General features: G+C 35.6%; 1 protein-coding gene across 4 annotated transcripts in view; it reads right to left on the bottom strand.

The window, feature by feature from the left end:
• Positions 1-18,265, bottom strand: part of BBS9 (Bardet-Biedl syndrome 9) — a 312,074-nt gene that overhangs the window by 215,677 nt on the left and 78,132 nt on the right. For all 4 annotated transcript variants that reach the window (XR_010371645.1, XM_064443921.1, XM_064443920.1 and 1 more), the window contains 2 exons: positions 15,838-16,010; positions 13,547-13,699 (listed from right to left, as the gene is read on the bottom strand). Coding sequence is in view for 3 of the 4 variants with exons in the window: in XM_064443921.1 (XP_064299991.1) it covers positions 13,547-13,699; positions 15,838-16,010 (326 nt within the window). In the remaining variant the exon portion in view is untranslated. The remainder of the gene's footprint in view (positions 1-13,546; positions 13,700-15,837; positions 16,011-18,265) is intronic.

Here is an 18,265-nt window from a genome sequence, read left to right as displayed (position 1 = left end):
AGAAAAAACATGAGGAAGATGAAGACTTGTATCAACATATTTTTCTCCATTTCTCTCTGGTGCCTTTGTTAAAAGAAAAAGGTCAGTGGTATCACAAGAATGGACATAAACAAAAAGAGTTATTCTTCAAACTGTAACCATGCCAGTCTGCAATTTTTAACCTGTAATGTAACAAAATACATGGGAAGAATCAGTGAAGGAACTTTTCAGAGACACTGGACTTCCAAAAGCAAATGAACAGTGCAGGCAACAATTTAAGGGATACATACGGAGAGCAGTACTGAAGTACTGGGTAGGAATCAAGTCAGACAAGTCTGTTGTAGACAAGCTTCCACAATTGTGGATCTCAGGAAAAAAAGTAAAAGAGGAAATGAAGCAAGATATCTTCGCATATGACAAGGAATTTCACATTGTGGAATTCTAACTAATCGCAGTTAACTACAATCTCTTCACATGCTTTTATGCAAAGGATAAAATAGAAAAAGATAAAGCAAAATAAAATGCAAAAGTACCATCCAGTAGACATGAATAAAGTACTGACGATTAAGTCAACCTGCAAGCTGTTCATAACTTCTGCAGTTTATAATTTCTGCATACAATTAAAAAAACACAAACAGGAGAAATTATCTTTAAATTTGTCAGAAAAGACAAAATCAGATTAATAAATCGTATTCCTTGTGATTCTGATCAAACAATACAGTCTTCTTCCCGAAAAGGAGGTAAAAATCTGAAAGATAGCTATTAGTTGCCAACAAGTAATCTGCTTCATATTTGTTTCCACAATAAAAAGAGAAAAGAAATTGAGTGTATCAGATGCTCATAAAAGCTAAAAGGAATAAATATAGCTAGTAGACATACAACATACTGAAACATGACAGTCTCTTTGAAAACACTTATTTTAAGACAGACTTTCAATTGCCTATTGGAATATAACATACAGCCAATGCACGATGAAATGCTCATCAAGGAGGAATGAAAAAAATAAGGAAAATGCAAAAAGACTACTTCTTTTCCAAAGCATGGAATTTTCTCAAAACTCTGAAACCCCATTCAAATCAGAACAGAGGCAAGGGCTACTGTTTTCTTTAGCATGACAAATCTAATTAGCTAGCAAATATTTAACCAATAGCTAGAGGTTGCTCTTTAAGTACAAAATAATGAGATGTAATTAAGGTAGCAAAGGCAAAAGGTTGCTAATTTAGGGCATCTCTATGGTGTAGTGTTTAAATTATAGGTTTTATACAGAACGCATGGACCAATGCACGAGAAAAAAATCCAATTTTAACGGAATGCAGAACAAATTAACATTTTAACATTATAATACTACTCAATTGTATAATGGGATTTTGCTAAGTGTCACAGAACAGAAAATAAAAGTAACACTCCAAGGTATGCTTGTTAACCTCTTCAAGCTAAATATATTATGAGCCTACTGACAGCAGTAAATAGACACATTGTAACATGAAAGCCTCTGAATTCAAAGGCCTTTAATAGGTGTTGCTTTTTTTTAAGTAGATTGGCCTTAAAAGTATAAACAATGAACAAGATAAAAAATCTGTTAAACATACCAAATACTTTCAAATTTCCTAAAGGGAAATGGAATGATTCCTTTAAAAATACCTTTTTTAAAAAAAATCCAGTTCCTGTGACATATAATGGCTTTTTCTCCACTTCTCCTTCCCACATTACAGGAATTTAGCCTGGCAAGTGTAGACTTCGGCACCCATACATAATGGTTTCTAGGTAGACCAAAAGGCCTTTTGGAAAAATAATGATTACAGCTGTTACAGTCAAAACCTGCCACCTCAACATTTCAGCATCTTGGTCATCCATCCAACAAGGGACTCAAGCAAACACCTAATTTTAAAATGTCTAAATAATACCAAGTCTGTATCCATAACAAATTACAAAGATTAAAACAAGAAAATGACAGCCACAAAACTTTGTCAAAGAACTCAAGGCAAGCAGAATGGGCAGAACATTCTATTTAATAAAAGCCTTAAAATAATACCACTGTAGTTATGACACTCATCATTACTGTCTTTTTCCTTCCTGACTTCTGACCCCCTCAGTTCATTACACCAACTTTTCCTGCATTAACCACCTTTTTCCTTTTCATACTGGTTTAAATTATCCACAACAGAATAATTAAAGGCTTCACAATGTAAAAATACCTACTGTGTGGAAGTTAGTAGTTAAGCACAACTGAAACATAAAATAAGACCTGTTGAGATGCCAACTGGCAAGAAGAAATGGAGAAGAAAGTTCTTTTCCCTTTGGTTAAGTCTCTAAATTGACAAAAACAAACAGTTTAGCTCCAACATAAACTGTACCTTTTATTAAAGAGACCTAAATTGGGAGAATGACCACACAGGTTACATTTTTCCTCAGAGAGGTAGTGGCTAGAGCAGCAGCTCCAAGCTGACTGCAAGGAACATACACACAAAGAAACATTTTTTTTTTTAAATAAAGTGTCTTTACTATTTTTGAATTTTTTTTTCCCTTCAGGAATCCAGAGTCCACTACTGTACTGTCTCTGGTAAGTAATACGAAGCAGAATCCTAACTCAGCTGATCAGAAGTGTGCAACAAATACCTAAGTATAACTAGAGGTACCGGGCAGAGCAAGGGACTGATGACCTGAGGTCTCTTCCCACCTCTGACATTGGTCTATAGTGTAAGGCCAACGGTCTATACAAGTCATTTTGGGCCAGCCATCATCAGTCACTAAATTAAATGTCACACTTGTTAAGAGTACTCAAGATCAACAGAACAGTGATTTAGTTGCTCATTCTCTATATGTTAATGGAAATTAGTTGTACAGACTGATGTAAAATAATTTTAGATTAAGTTAACAGACAAAATAGCCTGGTGTTGCTGGGTTTATGGTAAAGATACAACAGTAACCAAATCCTCTTCAATACTCAACTCACGCTAAGATCAGCAAGCATTAGATAAGGTACAATTTAGTGGTTTTGGCCTTGAAATGTTTATTTTCCAGGGTTGTTTGGTGGTTTGTTTGTTGGGGAGGGGGGTGGGGGAGGAAGGTCTTTTTGTTTTAAATCAGAGTTTGGCATAAAATGCTATTAAATTACATGACTAATGTAGCTCTCCCCCTTATTATATAGTTGTTGGTATAAAGAATATATAAATCAACATGAACCCAAGCATTTCACTGAATCCAAGTATCAAAGTCTGAAATATTTACTCGGCATGAATATGAAACTAACATATACTTGCCATCCTACCACAATGCAAAATTATCATCTATTGTACAAAGAAATCAGTATCACTTATCATGAGCTTAGACCAGAAAATGATCTAGTTCAACGTTATTTCAACTACCTGAAGGCACAGCACCCATGTACGCACTGGTAAAACAAGTATAGTAGCTACCCAAAAGCAAACCATTAAAATTACATCAGAAGCCTCCAAAGGTGTTCTTAGTACTGCACGCAGAAACTAACCAAAACTGATAATTTAATATTCACTTAATTAATCACATCTGGACCACTCAAAATGAGCAACTTCACAAAGACCATGTATCCAAATTCACAATGTAATAATTGTATCTTCAACCACGTATGCTCACCAGTTGTTCTCAGCTGTAGAGCTTTTATGCCTCAAATGTTTTTGCACTGCATAATTACAGGGCTGATATAGCAAACTTTCTAGGGAGCATGAAATAATAGTGTTTTCCATACTTCTGTGGAGACTGTATCAATTTTTTTATTCAAGTTTTGATTACATTACTGCAGTACTTCCTCTCTTGCCTATGGATGACATTTCTCCCAGTGAAAGAGCCTGTCAGTGATTTAAGCTTCAGCACAGGTATCTGATACTCCTAATTGAAAGAAATGTCATATCTGATAAAGAAATAAGACTTATCAGTATTCTTTTCTTTGGGGAATTGTAGCCAACGGGTTCTATTTTCACTCATTCACATGCACACAGGTTCTTTCAGTCCCTACAGAAAGTTCTGGTCTGGTGAGCTCATCTTAGGCTGAGGATACAAGATCTACCCCTACAAAGGAATATTATTTTTCCCCTTCAAAAAGGCATTAGCCAATGAAACAAGTGTTACAAAAGTGCCAAAACACATTTAACATAAGAAAAATAATTCTCTTCCTGCCATTGCCTTTATACTCCAGAGGGTACAATCTGCCCATACCCCTGAGGACTGAATCAAAGTTTGGCAAATCCTTTGACAGGTCAACATGGGTGCAACGGCTCCAAAATGGAAACGGCACTCAGGGTGGAGTCAGGGAAAAAAGAAACTAAGTGAAATCACACTCCTGGTCCTTTAGCAATTTGAATGGAGCAGTGGGTGTTCAAACCTGGCTATTCACAGGTTCAAGGGGAGTAATTCAGTAGATAGGGCTGTACGACACAGCACTGTGTAGCTGAAACCCTCCTTTGTGGAAAATGTGACAGGCCAGACTGAATGGGAGTCCCGCAGAGCTCATTTGAGGTGCTTTGTGAAATACCTACACACACAATGACATTTTACTTCCAACCTCTTTCTCTTGTGATGGATGTACTGCTTCCAGTTTTCACATGTGTCCAATTCCCTCCGCAAAAAAACCTTACTTGAAGATAGGTGCAATTTTACCTATTTGTCCCACAGACTGGCTGACCTGAAGTGAAGACGGTCCCACACTGGAGCAAGTAACTGCTACCACAGACCAATATACAGAAGACTTGTGCCAGCAATCCTAGTATAACTTCCCAAGCACAGCTAACTACTTTCAGACATTTTTGGAATACATCTTCTAATAAAAAGGGGCTTTGATGACATTGTAAGTATTCCACTGTTAAACTTATTTAAGTCTTAGGGAAACAGAAACATAACACTATTTGAACACCAGTAAAGTAGAGAATTTTAATTATATGTAATAGCCAATAAGCTACTTTTAGTGGCTATGAAAAAACTACATTTAGCAGAAGCAGCAATAAAACAAGAGAAGCTATATTTAACTCCTCCAAAGAACAGCATATTTATTCAAGCCAAAAAGAGCTAATTTATACTATGGGTGTAGTTCTCACTGACATTATCTGGGGAAAATTACTATTACAGGAGCTGGTGCGATATATAGCCTTTGAGTCATGCATGATAAACCCTAATGGTTTTTGCTTTGAGGTGAAACTCCTTACTAATCAAGTAATGAATCATTCCCAAAATGTTGAGTTCCTGAGGCCATGTGTGCCAAAAGTGCAACCCTAGAAAGAATACTCAGTCATTAATGATCACTTTTGAGATTTTTATCTACCAATTAATAAGCAAGGAAAGAAGTTAAGGGGCTTGAACAAAGAGTTAATGGACCTTTAATGACATTCCATGTGTTTTAGTGAATAAAACATAATGAGTTTTATTTGCCACTGACCACAAACTACCAATAATCAGTGCTCCACACATTGTAAGTGTTAAAATAATGCAAGGAACAGTGCTTATGCTTTCAAAAGATTAGAAAATTATGTTTAGTTTTAAAATTGTAATGCCCGTACTTATTTCATATCACACCTTTGTAGCAGATTACAGATTAGAAATAAAGAGTCTAGCTTCCTAAATCAGTAGATGGACATGAGGTAAGGAGAGAAATGGGAAGATTTTCTTTTCTTTAGTGTATATGTGCTGGACCTGTTGGTATCAACTATCACAGAAGCAAAATTCTGTCTCATAAGATGCACAATTCTAAAAAGACATTCAGGAACAATTCTGAAGACTAAAATGGAGATTTGATGAATTTGTGTGTGTATGCATATATATGCATGTGCACATGTACACAAACATACCCTTTTGTACAACTACCTATAAACTACCTAACATCTACGGAGGGCAAAGGCATTTGCCTTCATCTTTGTGCTGAAATCATTATGGAAACATCAAAAGAAATTACTCCATCTAACAGCCTGAAACCACCAAGGATTACTAACCTAGAGTATTTCCAGTTCCTTGAAACAAAAAAAAAACCTGACTATGGGGAAATCAGTTCATGTGAGGCTGCAACCAAGTTCCAGAAATATCAGACCCAAAAATCAAACGGGAGAGTGTCATTTGATAGCTGGGGGAATCTTACTCTGAGAGCAGAGAAAAATGGGAAATAAACAGAGGCAAAGAGGGGAGATTATGCTTCCTTTCAAAAGGCAGTGACAAGATTCAAATCTCTTGCTGAAGAAATGAAAAAAAAGTTAGAACATTCCAATTAAGGTGGCTCTGTTTTCCACACAGCTGTATTTTTCATGCTAACAACAAAATGCACATTTAAAAATTCCTTCCCATAATTTAATTATATTTTAGTCTAAGTGTCATATACATGTACCTTCAGTAGTGGGGAAATTCAGTATCAGGAACGGGACAAAGCTGGAAGAGCTGTTGCCAGTTTGAGTTAACTAGACTCCAGAAACTCTGCGTAAGAGAGATCTCAGATACAAGATGGAACCTAGAGGGCATGCTTACCAACTGAAAGACAGAGCACCTGCAATTCTGCCTGTCAAAGCACCCAACAGCACAGCAGAAGGTTAGAACAGATCTGTAGAGAAGGGTGCAGACAGCCACAGAACTGTACCACACCATCTGAACGACAGGAGGTAGTGACCCATCTCCAACTGGGAGCCACATAACCACATCAGTGCAGTGCTGTGAAGAAGGTCTATTTGGACATTTTTTGTTCAACTTTGACACAGGTGCAAAGCTTCCAGATAGCATCACATTTACCTCTAGCTGGTGTTGAATGGAGGTGAAGCAGATGCATGACAATGTCCCCAGGCATAAAGGCAAGCCCTCAAACACTGGGACAGAACCCTATGTCTTATAAACCAGGCTGTCTGGAATAATGGTGGTTTAAATCAGCTAAGGATCTGTTCTGAAAATTGATCAAAAGTATTAGACAAGAAGGACAAAATATGCTTACATTTAGATATGTCAACTGTTAATTGGAATATTGGTTTTCATTTGAAGTGCTGAAATTTCAGAGAAATTATGCAATTCAGAAGATACAACTCAGAATCAACTAGTTATCAACTCAATCATAACGATTTACACCCAAAACTAATTTTGCCTGAGTATCAAATACTATAAAATGGACACGAACCAGCACACAGTACTTTAATATTTAAAATACTTCAACACTCTTGATCAATCACAAACCACAATGACAGACATATATCAGCATATCAGCAGCACTAGGGTGAAAATTCCTCACAACTGCCTTAAGTAAGATGTGCTCTCAGGGATTCTAAGTAAGTTCCTATATATTCTGTCCAAAATCCAGATTAATTAAACATTCTGTTAAAACCTCAAGAAAAATATTTAGTGCACTTCCCACGGCCTCCTAAATTATGTCCACGGATACAAAAGATGTGCTTTTTCTCCATACATTTACCTTTGAAAGTTTATTGTATCATAGCTTTCTCTTTTTGGATGCTTTTCTGAAAAAAGATTTAGTTAACACTTTAATGTGAGCTGAATGTTCTTTTTGTATGTGCATTTTAAAGTAAACTTTGAACAAAGCTGCAAGTCAGATCCTACATGCTTTGATCAGGTGTGGATCTATTTTTTTTTCTTTGAGAAAAAGAATTCTGCAAAGTTAGCTTTAGATTTCATTATTTAAATGTCAACTTTCAAGAATAGAATAGATCCTGTCATGTAGTACAGTTACTCAATGTCACTCTGAAAATAGCAGGGGATTGAAGGGCTCCAAAAGAATCAAACCAGTTGCAAGAAAAGTTATCCATAAACAAAGAACAAATGTAAGGACACCTAAATACCAATCCTATGTTGTGGTCTGAAACCGTAGGCCAGTGCTAAGTTTTAGCAGCTAGCATTGATTCATAGCACAATTAAGTTCCATCTCTAAAACATTAAATAGTCCATTTTTCTGGTTAAATTAGGCTACAAAAAAGAATCAGTTGTGTAATGAAGTTCATAAAGTTCTGAAAATATTAGAAACACCTTTCTTCAAAACTGTCATATGAAAGAGAAAGGGCCACTCCTGTGACATTACTAATTAAAAGAACCAGTGTATTCATTTAGAGACATTTGACTTCCAAAACATTCGCAAAATTCATCTGTTTCTCCAGAAGTGTCTACTAAATGCTCAAGACCCCCAACTAACATCCAGGGCTGTATATGTGAAGGACAGCTCAGATCACAGATCTCGGCAAATGGCTACCTTTACATGCGGATAAAGCTCTCGGTCATGGGCAACCAATTCCTACACAGTTTAGTGCCATGTCAGGAATTAAAATGGATCCTCCTGATGGAATTGCCTTCTTTACTCTAAATGAGGAGTCATAGTATCTCTACTTGGAAGCAATTGTGTTTCTTGGCCACTTCTAACTGATGGTGAAATGCTGTACTTTCCAGTGCTGCCAGCTATACGAACAAGATAAACAATATAGGAATGCTGAAGGGAGAACAGATGAGGGAGAATACACTGAAAAAATCTGTAGGAATTGGTTTGTTCCTATTCCCTGTAAACAGTAACCTATGAGAACCTCTTGAAATCTGAAAGACTATTTGAATACTTTTCCCCTTGTTTCAAGCACAGTTTTTAAGTGAAAAATTCCTACATGCATGAATCTCTTCAAGGTACAATTCATATGCAGAACTCAAGACTCAAGACCAGCTAAGATAAATACAAACCATATACTAAAGACAGCAGAATGAACTGGACAACTTCTAGTTGTTTACAGAGTGAGATTTGAAAATTACGTTGAAAGTCACTTTATTGCTGTTTACAGCCAGGTATTTCTACGAGACAGGTATAAATAAGATATCACGTCAGAATAGTTGAATTAGGAGAAAATAGAGGCAATAAACTTGCAGTATGAATTAGTTTTAGCAGTTCTGTTTAGAAAAGCATGTTAGGTCCTCTTACTAATGGCAAGAGGCCCTCAAATTTATAAAATACCTTAAAGAATGAAAAGGTAAAATGTATCACCAATCAAAAATAAAGACCCACTGTTGTAGAATATGTAGTTATTAAGCCTAGATGTCTAAAGTTATGCAACTGTGCTGACCTTTTCTGTCAGTCCACTCCTAGTAGCTGTTGTTTCCAATGGTCACACAAAACTTTACAGTGACATGAAGATCCAGAAATCATTAAGTTCCTCTATGTATTTTTTAAATTAGCAGGCTGGGAGGAGAGAGACACTATTAGTATTTTTACTGAGACAGGGGACATCACCCACCTTGTCTGGTTAGGGGGCTACTGCCAATCAGCGCTAGTGCACTAGCTTGACAGTGCACAAATAAGCAGCTGACAGGGGGCTGGGGCCATGGGTAGAAGTTGAGATGTCAGTATTAGAAAGCACAAGTGAGTTAATGGTTTTACAGTGGTGGGGGATGTGAAGAAGCCTCAGAACATGGGAAAACCTGGTGTACCGTGGAACAGTGGCATTGAAGAATAGGAAGGAAGCTATGCTTACCACACAATGGAACCACGGGGATATAGGACAAATCTGTTTGCTTCATGATTTGGCTTATTTTTGCTACCTTTTATTCTAATACAATGCAAGGTAGAAGCAATTGCTTTGTCATTTCATCACATTATCTTGTAAACTTGAACTGTTCAATCTTGTCTCAGATTCATGTTTTAAGCACTTAAAATTGGCTAAGCAACTGTTAGTGCCCTAGGAGAACCCCACCCCACGTTTCAAATTCATCCTTCCTCCTCTTTCCCTAAAAGAATGTAACTGCAGCAGTCTTTTAAACGTGGTTACAGGGTTAAACAGCTTACAACTAGACACAGCTAGTATTGCTTAGATTCACTAGGATAAAATCCATGTGTGTTGAAATAAGAAACTGAGCCATCTGATTTTTATGACACTTGTTAATTCCAGCTTGTACATGGAATCCCAAATAATGTATGTCAAGAATCAATGCATGAAAATCATAATCCCAGGGCAAGCACCTGCAGCTACTGCCAAACTATGATTTCTTTTAATGACAGAAAATGCATTGTAGAGATTAAAGATCATTAAATTACACTTTCAAGCAATAACATGTCTCTAGTAGGTGAGCATTATACAACGTACATGCTGTTTACAACAGCAACAGTAAAATTTGCTGCAATCTCATTTCATATTTGAAGTCCTTTAAACTACAACACATCTATGCAATCTCAACTACTGTTCAAGTGCTTTTAAATTTATCTAAATTCCTTTCTTAGAGCAAGAGCTAGCAGCAGCAGCATGTCCAATTGCACTGGTAATTTTTAACTGGAGATCAAGAAATTCGTAGGCATACAAAGAGCATCTATTGCAAATCGATTTTTCCATTATTTTCATAGCACCTTCCTACAAATCATTCTTAAACAGCATAACAACATTTCCTTTTTCAAATATACAAGGCTAATTTTCTTTTCCTTCCAAAATGGAACACCTGGTGTCACTATTTGTTAACTGTTGTTAATACTCACTCAAATCTATTTAGACCTATAATATTACTTTAGAAAGACAAATTCTAGGACGAGATTAAACAGGACTATAAAACCAAAAGTAATTTTTCAGCATTGCACAGACTGATGCCTGCTTATAGATTTCTTTGTTATTGTGGAGATGAAAAGGCAGGCTAAAGTTTCCTTAAAACAAACCCATTAGAAATTTTATTGTAGCACTAAATACATCCTGCCTTGTTGGTAATGTATAAGGACTAAAAAAACAATTTAGTTCATAAATAGAAATGCTTCTTCTTAACAGAGAACCAAATGCAGCTTGATTAATTTTCCCTGGTTTGACATATATAGGATTGATACTCATTGTACAGCTACCTACATACCACACAAACACAGCTCTTACTTGAAGTTGAAAATCTGAAAAGTAACATTTACAATCTACTTCAGTTGTAAAATTCAAATCATTTCAGCAATTCATTACAATTTGCAGGTGCTCAAAGAAACTGTACAAAGAAGTTTAAAGAAGGAAATGAAACTACATGAGTTGAGTATTCACCATTTGATTTGTATTTAAAAGGCTGTTCACACAAAGGTTGTATCCGCTGTATAACTGTTCTGATGCAAGAAAATAAGGGAAGCAATAAGAGGAACCCTTTATATCCCTGTGGATTTGGAGAGGTTATACCATTATAGCTTCAATTTTTAAAAAATCCTAAGCTATAATAGTTATTCTATTAAGAATATAACATATAGAGCCCAAGACCTGGAGATTCTGGGTTAAAAAGAATAATAAAATCACATACTCATACTAACTGAAAACTCCTTCCTGTTCTAGATGAAAAGGTTTGGGATACCCTATAAAACCAAAATATATACATTTCCCTTCTGGCTCCAAAACCCAACATAAAAAATAACAAAACCTTTCTTTGTACATTACAATTACTTTGGTGAAAAATGAGGGGATAAAACAACGCAAATTTTTCTTTTCTTATTACAAAAACTTTTAACATAAGGGAGGAGATGAGACTCTCAGCCAACAGTAAAAGAATAAAGTTCAATTTCTTTTCTAACATTTAAGAGTATTTTGTTGTGGGATTTATCTTACCTATTTTATTTTTAAAAAACCCACCCCTAAGACTTCTACATCACTTATTCAGAGTTCAATCCAAATTCCACTGAAGCAAATAAGAGTCATCCCATTAAGGGTCTATGGGGTATGGATCATTATTCCTCACTGAATGCATTCTGCATTAGGAAAACTACAAAATAGAACTATGGTGCTCAAAACAGAAAACTTTCCAAAAGGAAAAATAGAGTCAACTTGTCTGAATAATTCTTCTGAAAAGCAGTATTCAAAAAAATACAATCATATTTATTCCAAAGTCAAAAAGGCGACACGCTTCAAAGAATTTTAAAGTGAGATTTTATACTGTTCATATCTATCCAGCCTCATTAATCCTTTACTGAAAACACATGTACCATATTTTGGATACTTCAACTATTTGCATTAGATATACTTCCTCAAATAAAGACAGAAGATGATACTGAATTAAAGAAAACATCTTTTCTAATACAGGAGAAGCATAATAGAGCAATTTCATTTCACCCACATAGCAAAAAGACATTATTAAATCCTACCACAGCTCTCACTTTCAAAACAACATATGCAGCAATGGAGTCTCTACGGTAATTACTATTTCACTACACTTTTGTTTGTACTAACAATAACAACATTTCTTTCTTGCAAGAGGATTCGCAGGAACAAAAGAAAACAACAAAGGAAATCTACCAAGAAAAATATGAGCTTGACTAAAACAAAGTTTAACGAATGTGGGAAAATGTAAGCATTTGTTCTCTGGAAAGAAATCTTTTTCCTCATTCTCCTTTCAACTGTGCTAATTCTAATTTTAAAAAGCTTACAACAGTAATTGTTAAGAAAAGCACCCATCTCATTTTGGTTTGAAGGACCCTATAAAATAAGCTTCTGCAATATGCATCTATTTCAACTACCTGATTTTTGTCATATTCCTAGAACTCATCTTTCAATTCAACTGCATAAGAAAACTGTCAAGCACATCCCAGTTGCTTTTAAGTTTGAAGGCAACAGCTGTACACAGCAAAAGCGGATTCAAGATACTCACTTTTGTTTATCTTTAGGGCTTATTTAGTCATGCCATTTCAAAGCGTTGAAGAACCACCCATCTATCACAATACCTAATATTTCTTGAAGTAACCAGAAAACCCCCACTTTCAAACTTAAGCGACCTCATAGTTAACTTGTTCACAGTAAAGACAAAGGCAAATCTGACTCATGTATAATTATAGATGGAGAGGCTGTTTTCTCCATTTTAGAGAAATGTTTTCCTAGAGCAAACAGTACAGAAAAAATATTTTTCCTTAACACCTTTGTTTTTTAATTGTTGTGATGTACAACGATGCATAAAGGTAAGTTTTTTTCCAGCAAGGAATCTAATTGTGACTCAGCTTCTCTAACAAGGCACATTAGAAAGTAAAATCAGATCCTCCAACAGAAAAGCTCAAAATGCATAAAGTAACTGCTTCGCAAAGGGGACGCATCATGAAACAAGGGTTATTCTAAAGCAATGCTGGGCTGAGGCTGGAAAAGGAAGAAAAATTGTTTTATTCCTTGTGTACTTCTAGTACGGAGATGGTTTAGGAATGAATTTTTTGTTAAACATTGTTCTTCTGCAGCTATCACATTCTGAAATGATTAGAACATAAAATCTCCATAAGGAAGGACATGGCCAGCCTCAGACAATTTTGTTGTGAATGTTACACCAGCCAAACCGTTCCACCAGTTTACAGTGTACCATAAAATATTTACACAAGCTATGAACTATAAAATATTTTCACATGAACTATAAAATATTTACACTATCAACATCAGTTAGGAAAGAATGATGTGCTGTCGAGCTGGTGTGACCCAGGAGTAAAGATTTTGTGGTCAGAGATTAAATAAAACTGTTGCAAATCATCTGGAAAGTTACAGGGAATATTAGGTTAAACAAATTACTGCTTCCTGGTCTCTTGGATGGTAAATGTAACCAGGAAAGCATAGCTTATATGCTTTAAGCTAAGTTTCACCAACAATGTAAAGAAAGGTTAGGCTCATAATCAAACTGTACTGACCTCTCTGAATGTTCCTTCTAGCAAGGTGTCCAGATGTTGAAGAGGAGCAGGAGTTTTGTCTTTGAATCGTGTCAGCAATCGCCGCTCAATAGCTCGAAACTGTACAGCCCTTTCAGATAACAGCTCCTGAAATTTTTCAGCATTCAAACGTAGCTGCAATGTAAGGGTTTTCAGGAATTCAGGTTAAGGGTCATACACATTATGTAGGCACATTCCAAATGGAAGAATGATAGTAAAATTTTGGGGGGAGTGTGTATTATTCAAATATGATAATGTTATTTATACCAGTTTCATATTTTACACTCCTCATGGACCTTACTAACATTTTCAAGAATTATCATTTGCCACTGAAATCAAAACTAATTGTCTACGGCCACAATAATCTGAAAATCCGTAAGTACCTAATCAAGAAGCCTATTGACAAGAGTGAAATTTCACCACCAGGATCTCAGGGCTGCTTCTTGGTCTGGCATGCTATTTATGACATATACACACAGTGTATTGGACTTGATATTCATTGCAGTAGAAAGTAAATGGTTATTCCCTTGAACATGAATAGAAGTACTAAATTCTGCACTGTTTGAATGATTGTCTTTTTCTGAAGCGAAACCCTTTTTCCATTTATCCATACTGATCAGCTATAGCAACAAGGTTTCTTGAAGTGTTCACAAAACTTTGAACATTGTATATCAAGTGCCCAGATAATCAGAATTCTTATTTTAACTTTTAATCACCTTACCATTTTCTAGTACATGCCTCTAACACAGAAAAATCACTAAATAAAGGTGAGTCTTTCAAAGAAGCTGACTTCTCTGTGCAGCTGACATGCTGTAAGTAGAAATTATTGTAAGAAACATTAAGACACAAAGCTTTCCAGATGTGAAAATTATGACACGCATCCATTTTAAAGTGCACCAAAATGAGCAGAAAAATTAAGTTTCCTAAATTTAGAAAACAGATTACATTTAAAAATAAGCAAATGTGCTATTCTGTCAGCACAGTATTACAAAGGACAGTTCAAGGAAGCTAAAAGAAACACTATGCAGTTTTTGTAGAAGTAGGAGGAAAAAAGGGACATCTCAGGTAATATTCTCCCAAGCTTGCCAAAAAAGAGTCTGTTGAAACTAACAGGGGTGAGAGCATTAAGATCACCTTGATAGATTATTTGATGTTTTTTAGACCAGATAATTACTGAAAAATTTTAGAGACTTCAAAATAGCCAGCTGCAACATAATGAAATCCTAAATTAGCATTCCAAGCAATCACACCTATATTTCAAACTTCAATGTATTTAAGCTTGTGATACAATCTAACGAAGCCTATGTTTAAGGTACTTCTAAAATACCACTCATTAAAAAACCCAAACTTTTGAAATCTCAAATTAGTTGAAAGACTAACGGAATAACCACTCATGAGCTTGAGAGATAGACCTGGATCCAGGCTGACTCCTTAAAAGCATCACAAAGAATCCCAACTGCAACTTCCATCTTTCTGTGTGGTGATGGCTCCACCTCACAGAAAATTTGGCAGCATGAAAGAACACCCAGTAGTAGTTTTCACTCTTATGTGCATATCTTGCTGCTTTTGCCCATTACAAGAGTTTAACAGAAATTTTCAAATAGCTATTCTCTTTTTTTACCAGAAAGATTGGGGGGAAGGATTGCATATATTTTATTTTATTAGCTATTTCTACAAGCTAGCTGAACTATTGGAGATTTGTCATCTGCATGACCAAAAAGGAAAAGGTAATAACATTTATTTTATATCTGGTCTGATAAATTCTTGGAGCTTCCAATGCTAATTCTATGAGGGCAGTCAGTTTTTTTAAATCTGAAGGAACTTTTTATATAATTGCCAAGACAATACAGAAAAAAAAAACAACGCTCATGGCTTCATTATTAGAGAAGAGTAAAATAGCCTAACACTAAGGACAGATTTTATAAGCAATTTTACAGTTAACTGGACATTAGTGAATGAAGAACCCATGGTTTCTGTACAGGCAGTGAGCAGAAGAACAAATAGCAGTACCATCATTTGTATCATTTGCAGGCTGCACACTTGTCTGAGCACACTTGTGCTCTGCTGATCACAATGGCTGTTTCAGAGACAAGGCATACTCCATATGTTAAAAATTAATGATGACATTTTTTCCAGCACTATCTTAGATGCAGCTTTCTGTTTTCTGAGAGCCAAATGCCTGTGATGGCTATGGTTATAATCCGGTTAATCATAGTACTAACATACAAATAATTTTTCAACTAGCAGAACAATTCACATATTATGTAACATACCTCAAAATGTCGATCAATTAGTTCAAAATATTCTTGCAGGGGAATTGAACCAGAGAAGGTACACGCAAAATCTTTACAGTTTTGCTTCTTGAAATGTTCTTCAAGTCTAAGCGTGAGCTCTTTTGTTATCAGCCAAAGGTCTTCTAACTGATCACTCTGGATCCTATATCGTTCTTTGAAAACAAGAATGAATACAAGACTAATTAACACAAATTTAAGCCACATACATTCACTATACAACATAGTCTAGGTAACACACAAATTTAATTTGCTAACTGCATCTGAAGTCTCCATGAGATTTTCGTAAGTGATACATGTTCACCAGTGTTAAAGAAATATTTGTGTTTCATTGATGTCAGTCCTACATGCTCTCTCTTTAATCCTAACTTTAACAGGCAGTTGTGTAGCACAAAGTATTTATTGCTTCAGGACTATTTACTTCAGAGTACAGACCTGTTAATGAAAAACAACAAGCTACAAAGAACTACCATACTAAGGAAACAAGAAAATTACTGGATGATATTAAGTCATAACAACAGGCTGTCTGAAATTCTCTGCCCTAACACAACCTTCATGAGCTTTTCTGAGGGTTGGAGGCTCGATTCACTCTGGACCATGACGGAAGCACAGCATCCCAAGCATCTGATAACAGTGGTAACAAACCAACTCCAATCCACCTAAAATCTTGAATGTCCTTTGGAAATTGTTAATGAGTTCTTAGATAATTGACTGAATTCTTTTTTTACATCTCCACTTCCTAGGATATCTCCTAGTAGGAAAAGTATTACTCTAACTAGTCAGACAACAATATTCAGTTTTGATAGTGCTATGCTTCACTCCAGATACAGCTAATATTAGTAGGTGATTTTTATCCACCTACGCACTATGGCTTTGTAAAAACAGCTTAGTGTAGAAATTAAAGTGTTAATAAAAACTGAAGTGACAAATCCTGTTAGCCAGTGTTATCTGCCCCAGCAAATTCATTTACCTTCACAAATTTTGGTGAATTTCAAATTACCAAGCTAGTGGGATGATATTTTATTTCTGCTGTTTCTAGTCCTCATTTGTATAATCCTCTCTTCAGTTTCCAGGAAATCAGAATTAACTAAATGCTGAAGTGGAAAACATCATGGAAAATCATAGCATCATTCTAATTCTTTCTCCAGATAAACATTTTCAAACAACAGTTCCTTATTTCTTTTCATTACTCATCCACCAATACGTTATCCAAAAGGATAGACAGAAATGCAGCTATGAGGAAAGAGTTGCTGCTGGGGCTTGATACAAAATAGCTCTTTTTTTCTTCCCCTGTTAACAAGGTTCCCAGTAAATCAAATTAACCAGAATTCTTTAGAACTTGAATGTACTTGTTCAAAATTTTCTCAACATTAGTAATTTAAGATTGTTTGACATTACCACTGGCATCATTCCCAGGATACGTATTTCACTGAATAGAGAATGATAAATTCTGTTTACAGTGTAACAGGAAAGAAGCAAGTTTTATTTAAAAACATGCCTGTTAAAGAAAAGAACACCATCTGCTAAAGATAACATTCAACCTCATATCCATTTTTTAAACACTCACAGTGTAATGGCTGGACTTAGTTGATTGTATCATCATACTTTGCCTTAAGTGATTTTTCCTTGAGGGAAATTAGCTCAGATGTTTTCAGGCCAAATCAACAGTCATTCCATTTACAATTGACATATCTAATACATTAATGGTTTAAAATGGATAAAACTAATTTCCTCCAAAATGCATATTTAGTTTCCATACATTGTTTGTTGGTCAATACAAACACAATCTAATTTTACCATGGCCTGAGTAGAGAGCATTGAAGTCATTTGCTTTACACTATCTTCCAGCTCTCAAAAAAGACAAATTAGATTTAGAAACTGTACAAAACTGAGAATTAGTTGTACTAAACACATGCTTTAAATAGAAATACAATTTAAAAAGGAATAACTCTGCTTCTGCTCATCCTATGCTTTTAACAGTTAACCAACTCGTGTTACCTTTTGGTTAAAATAAGCTCTGTTACAGAAAATTACAACAGATTTCCAGAAAATTCTCAAACCAAAAAGCAGGAGACTGAGGAGCATCAATAGGTTACAGAGGCTTTTAACACAACAGGTTGTCCAACTAGCACAACATGCATTAAGAATGGTTTCCCTGCCAGTGGCTTATCTGAAGGAAGCCTAGAAGATTCAGTTCACTTTCTCAGCTAGAAAGCCCACATCAGCAGGGGGAAAAAAAAAAAAACCACCACCACAACAAAACAGCCATAATTAGCAGTCAAGCCTTCTTTACACTTTGATTAGCAAAAACACTAAAACCTTAATCTACATGGGGCAAGCTTCTTTTTAATATGTATTAACTGTCAAAATTAACTGCAGGCTGGGCTTGTTTGCAGCAGTCCCTTGACAG

The sequence above is a fragment of the Phalacrocorax carbo genome, chromosome 2 (genome assembly GCF_963921805.1).
Source record: "Phalacrocorax carbo chromosome 2, bPhaCar2.1, whole genome shotgun sequence".
NCBI classification, from domain to species: domain Eukaryota; kingdom Metazoa; phylum Chordata; class Aves; order Suliformes; family Phalacrocoracidae; genus Phalacrocorax; species Phalacrocorax carbo.
The sequence above is the reverse complement of the archived record's forward strand: the minus strand, read 5'-3'. Positions and strand labels throughout refer to the sequence as shown.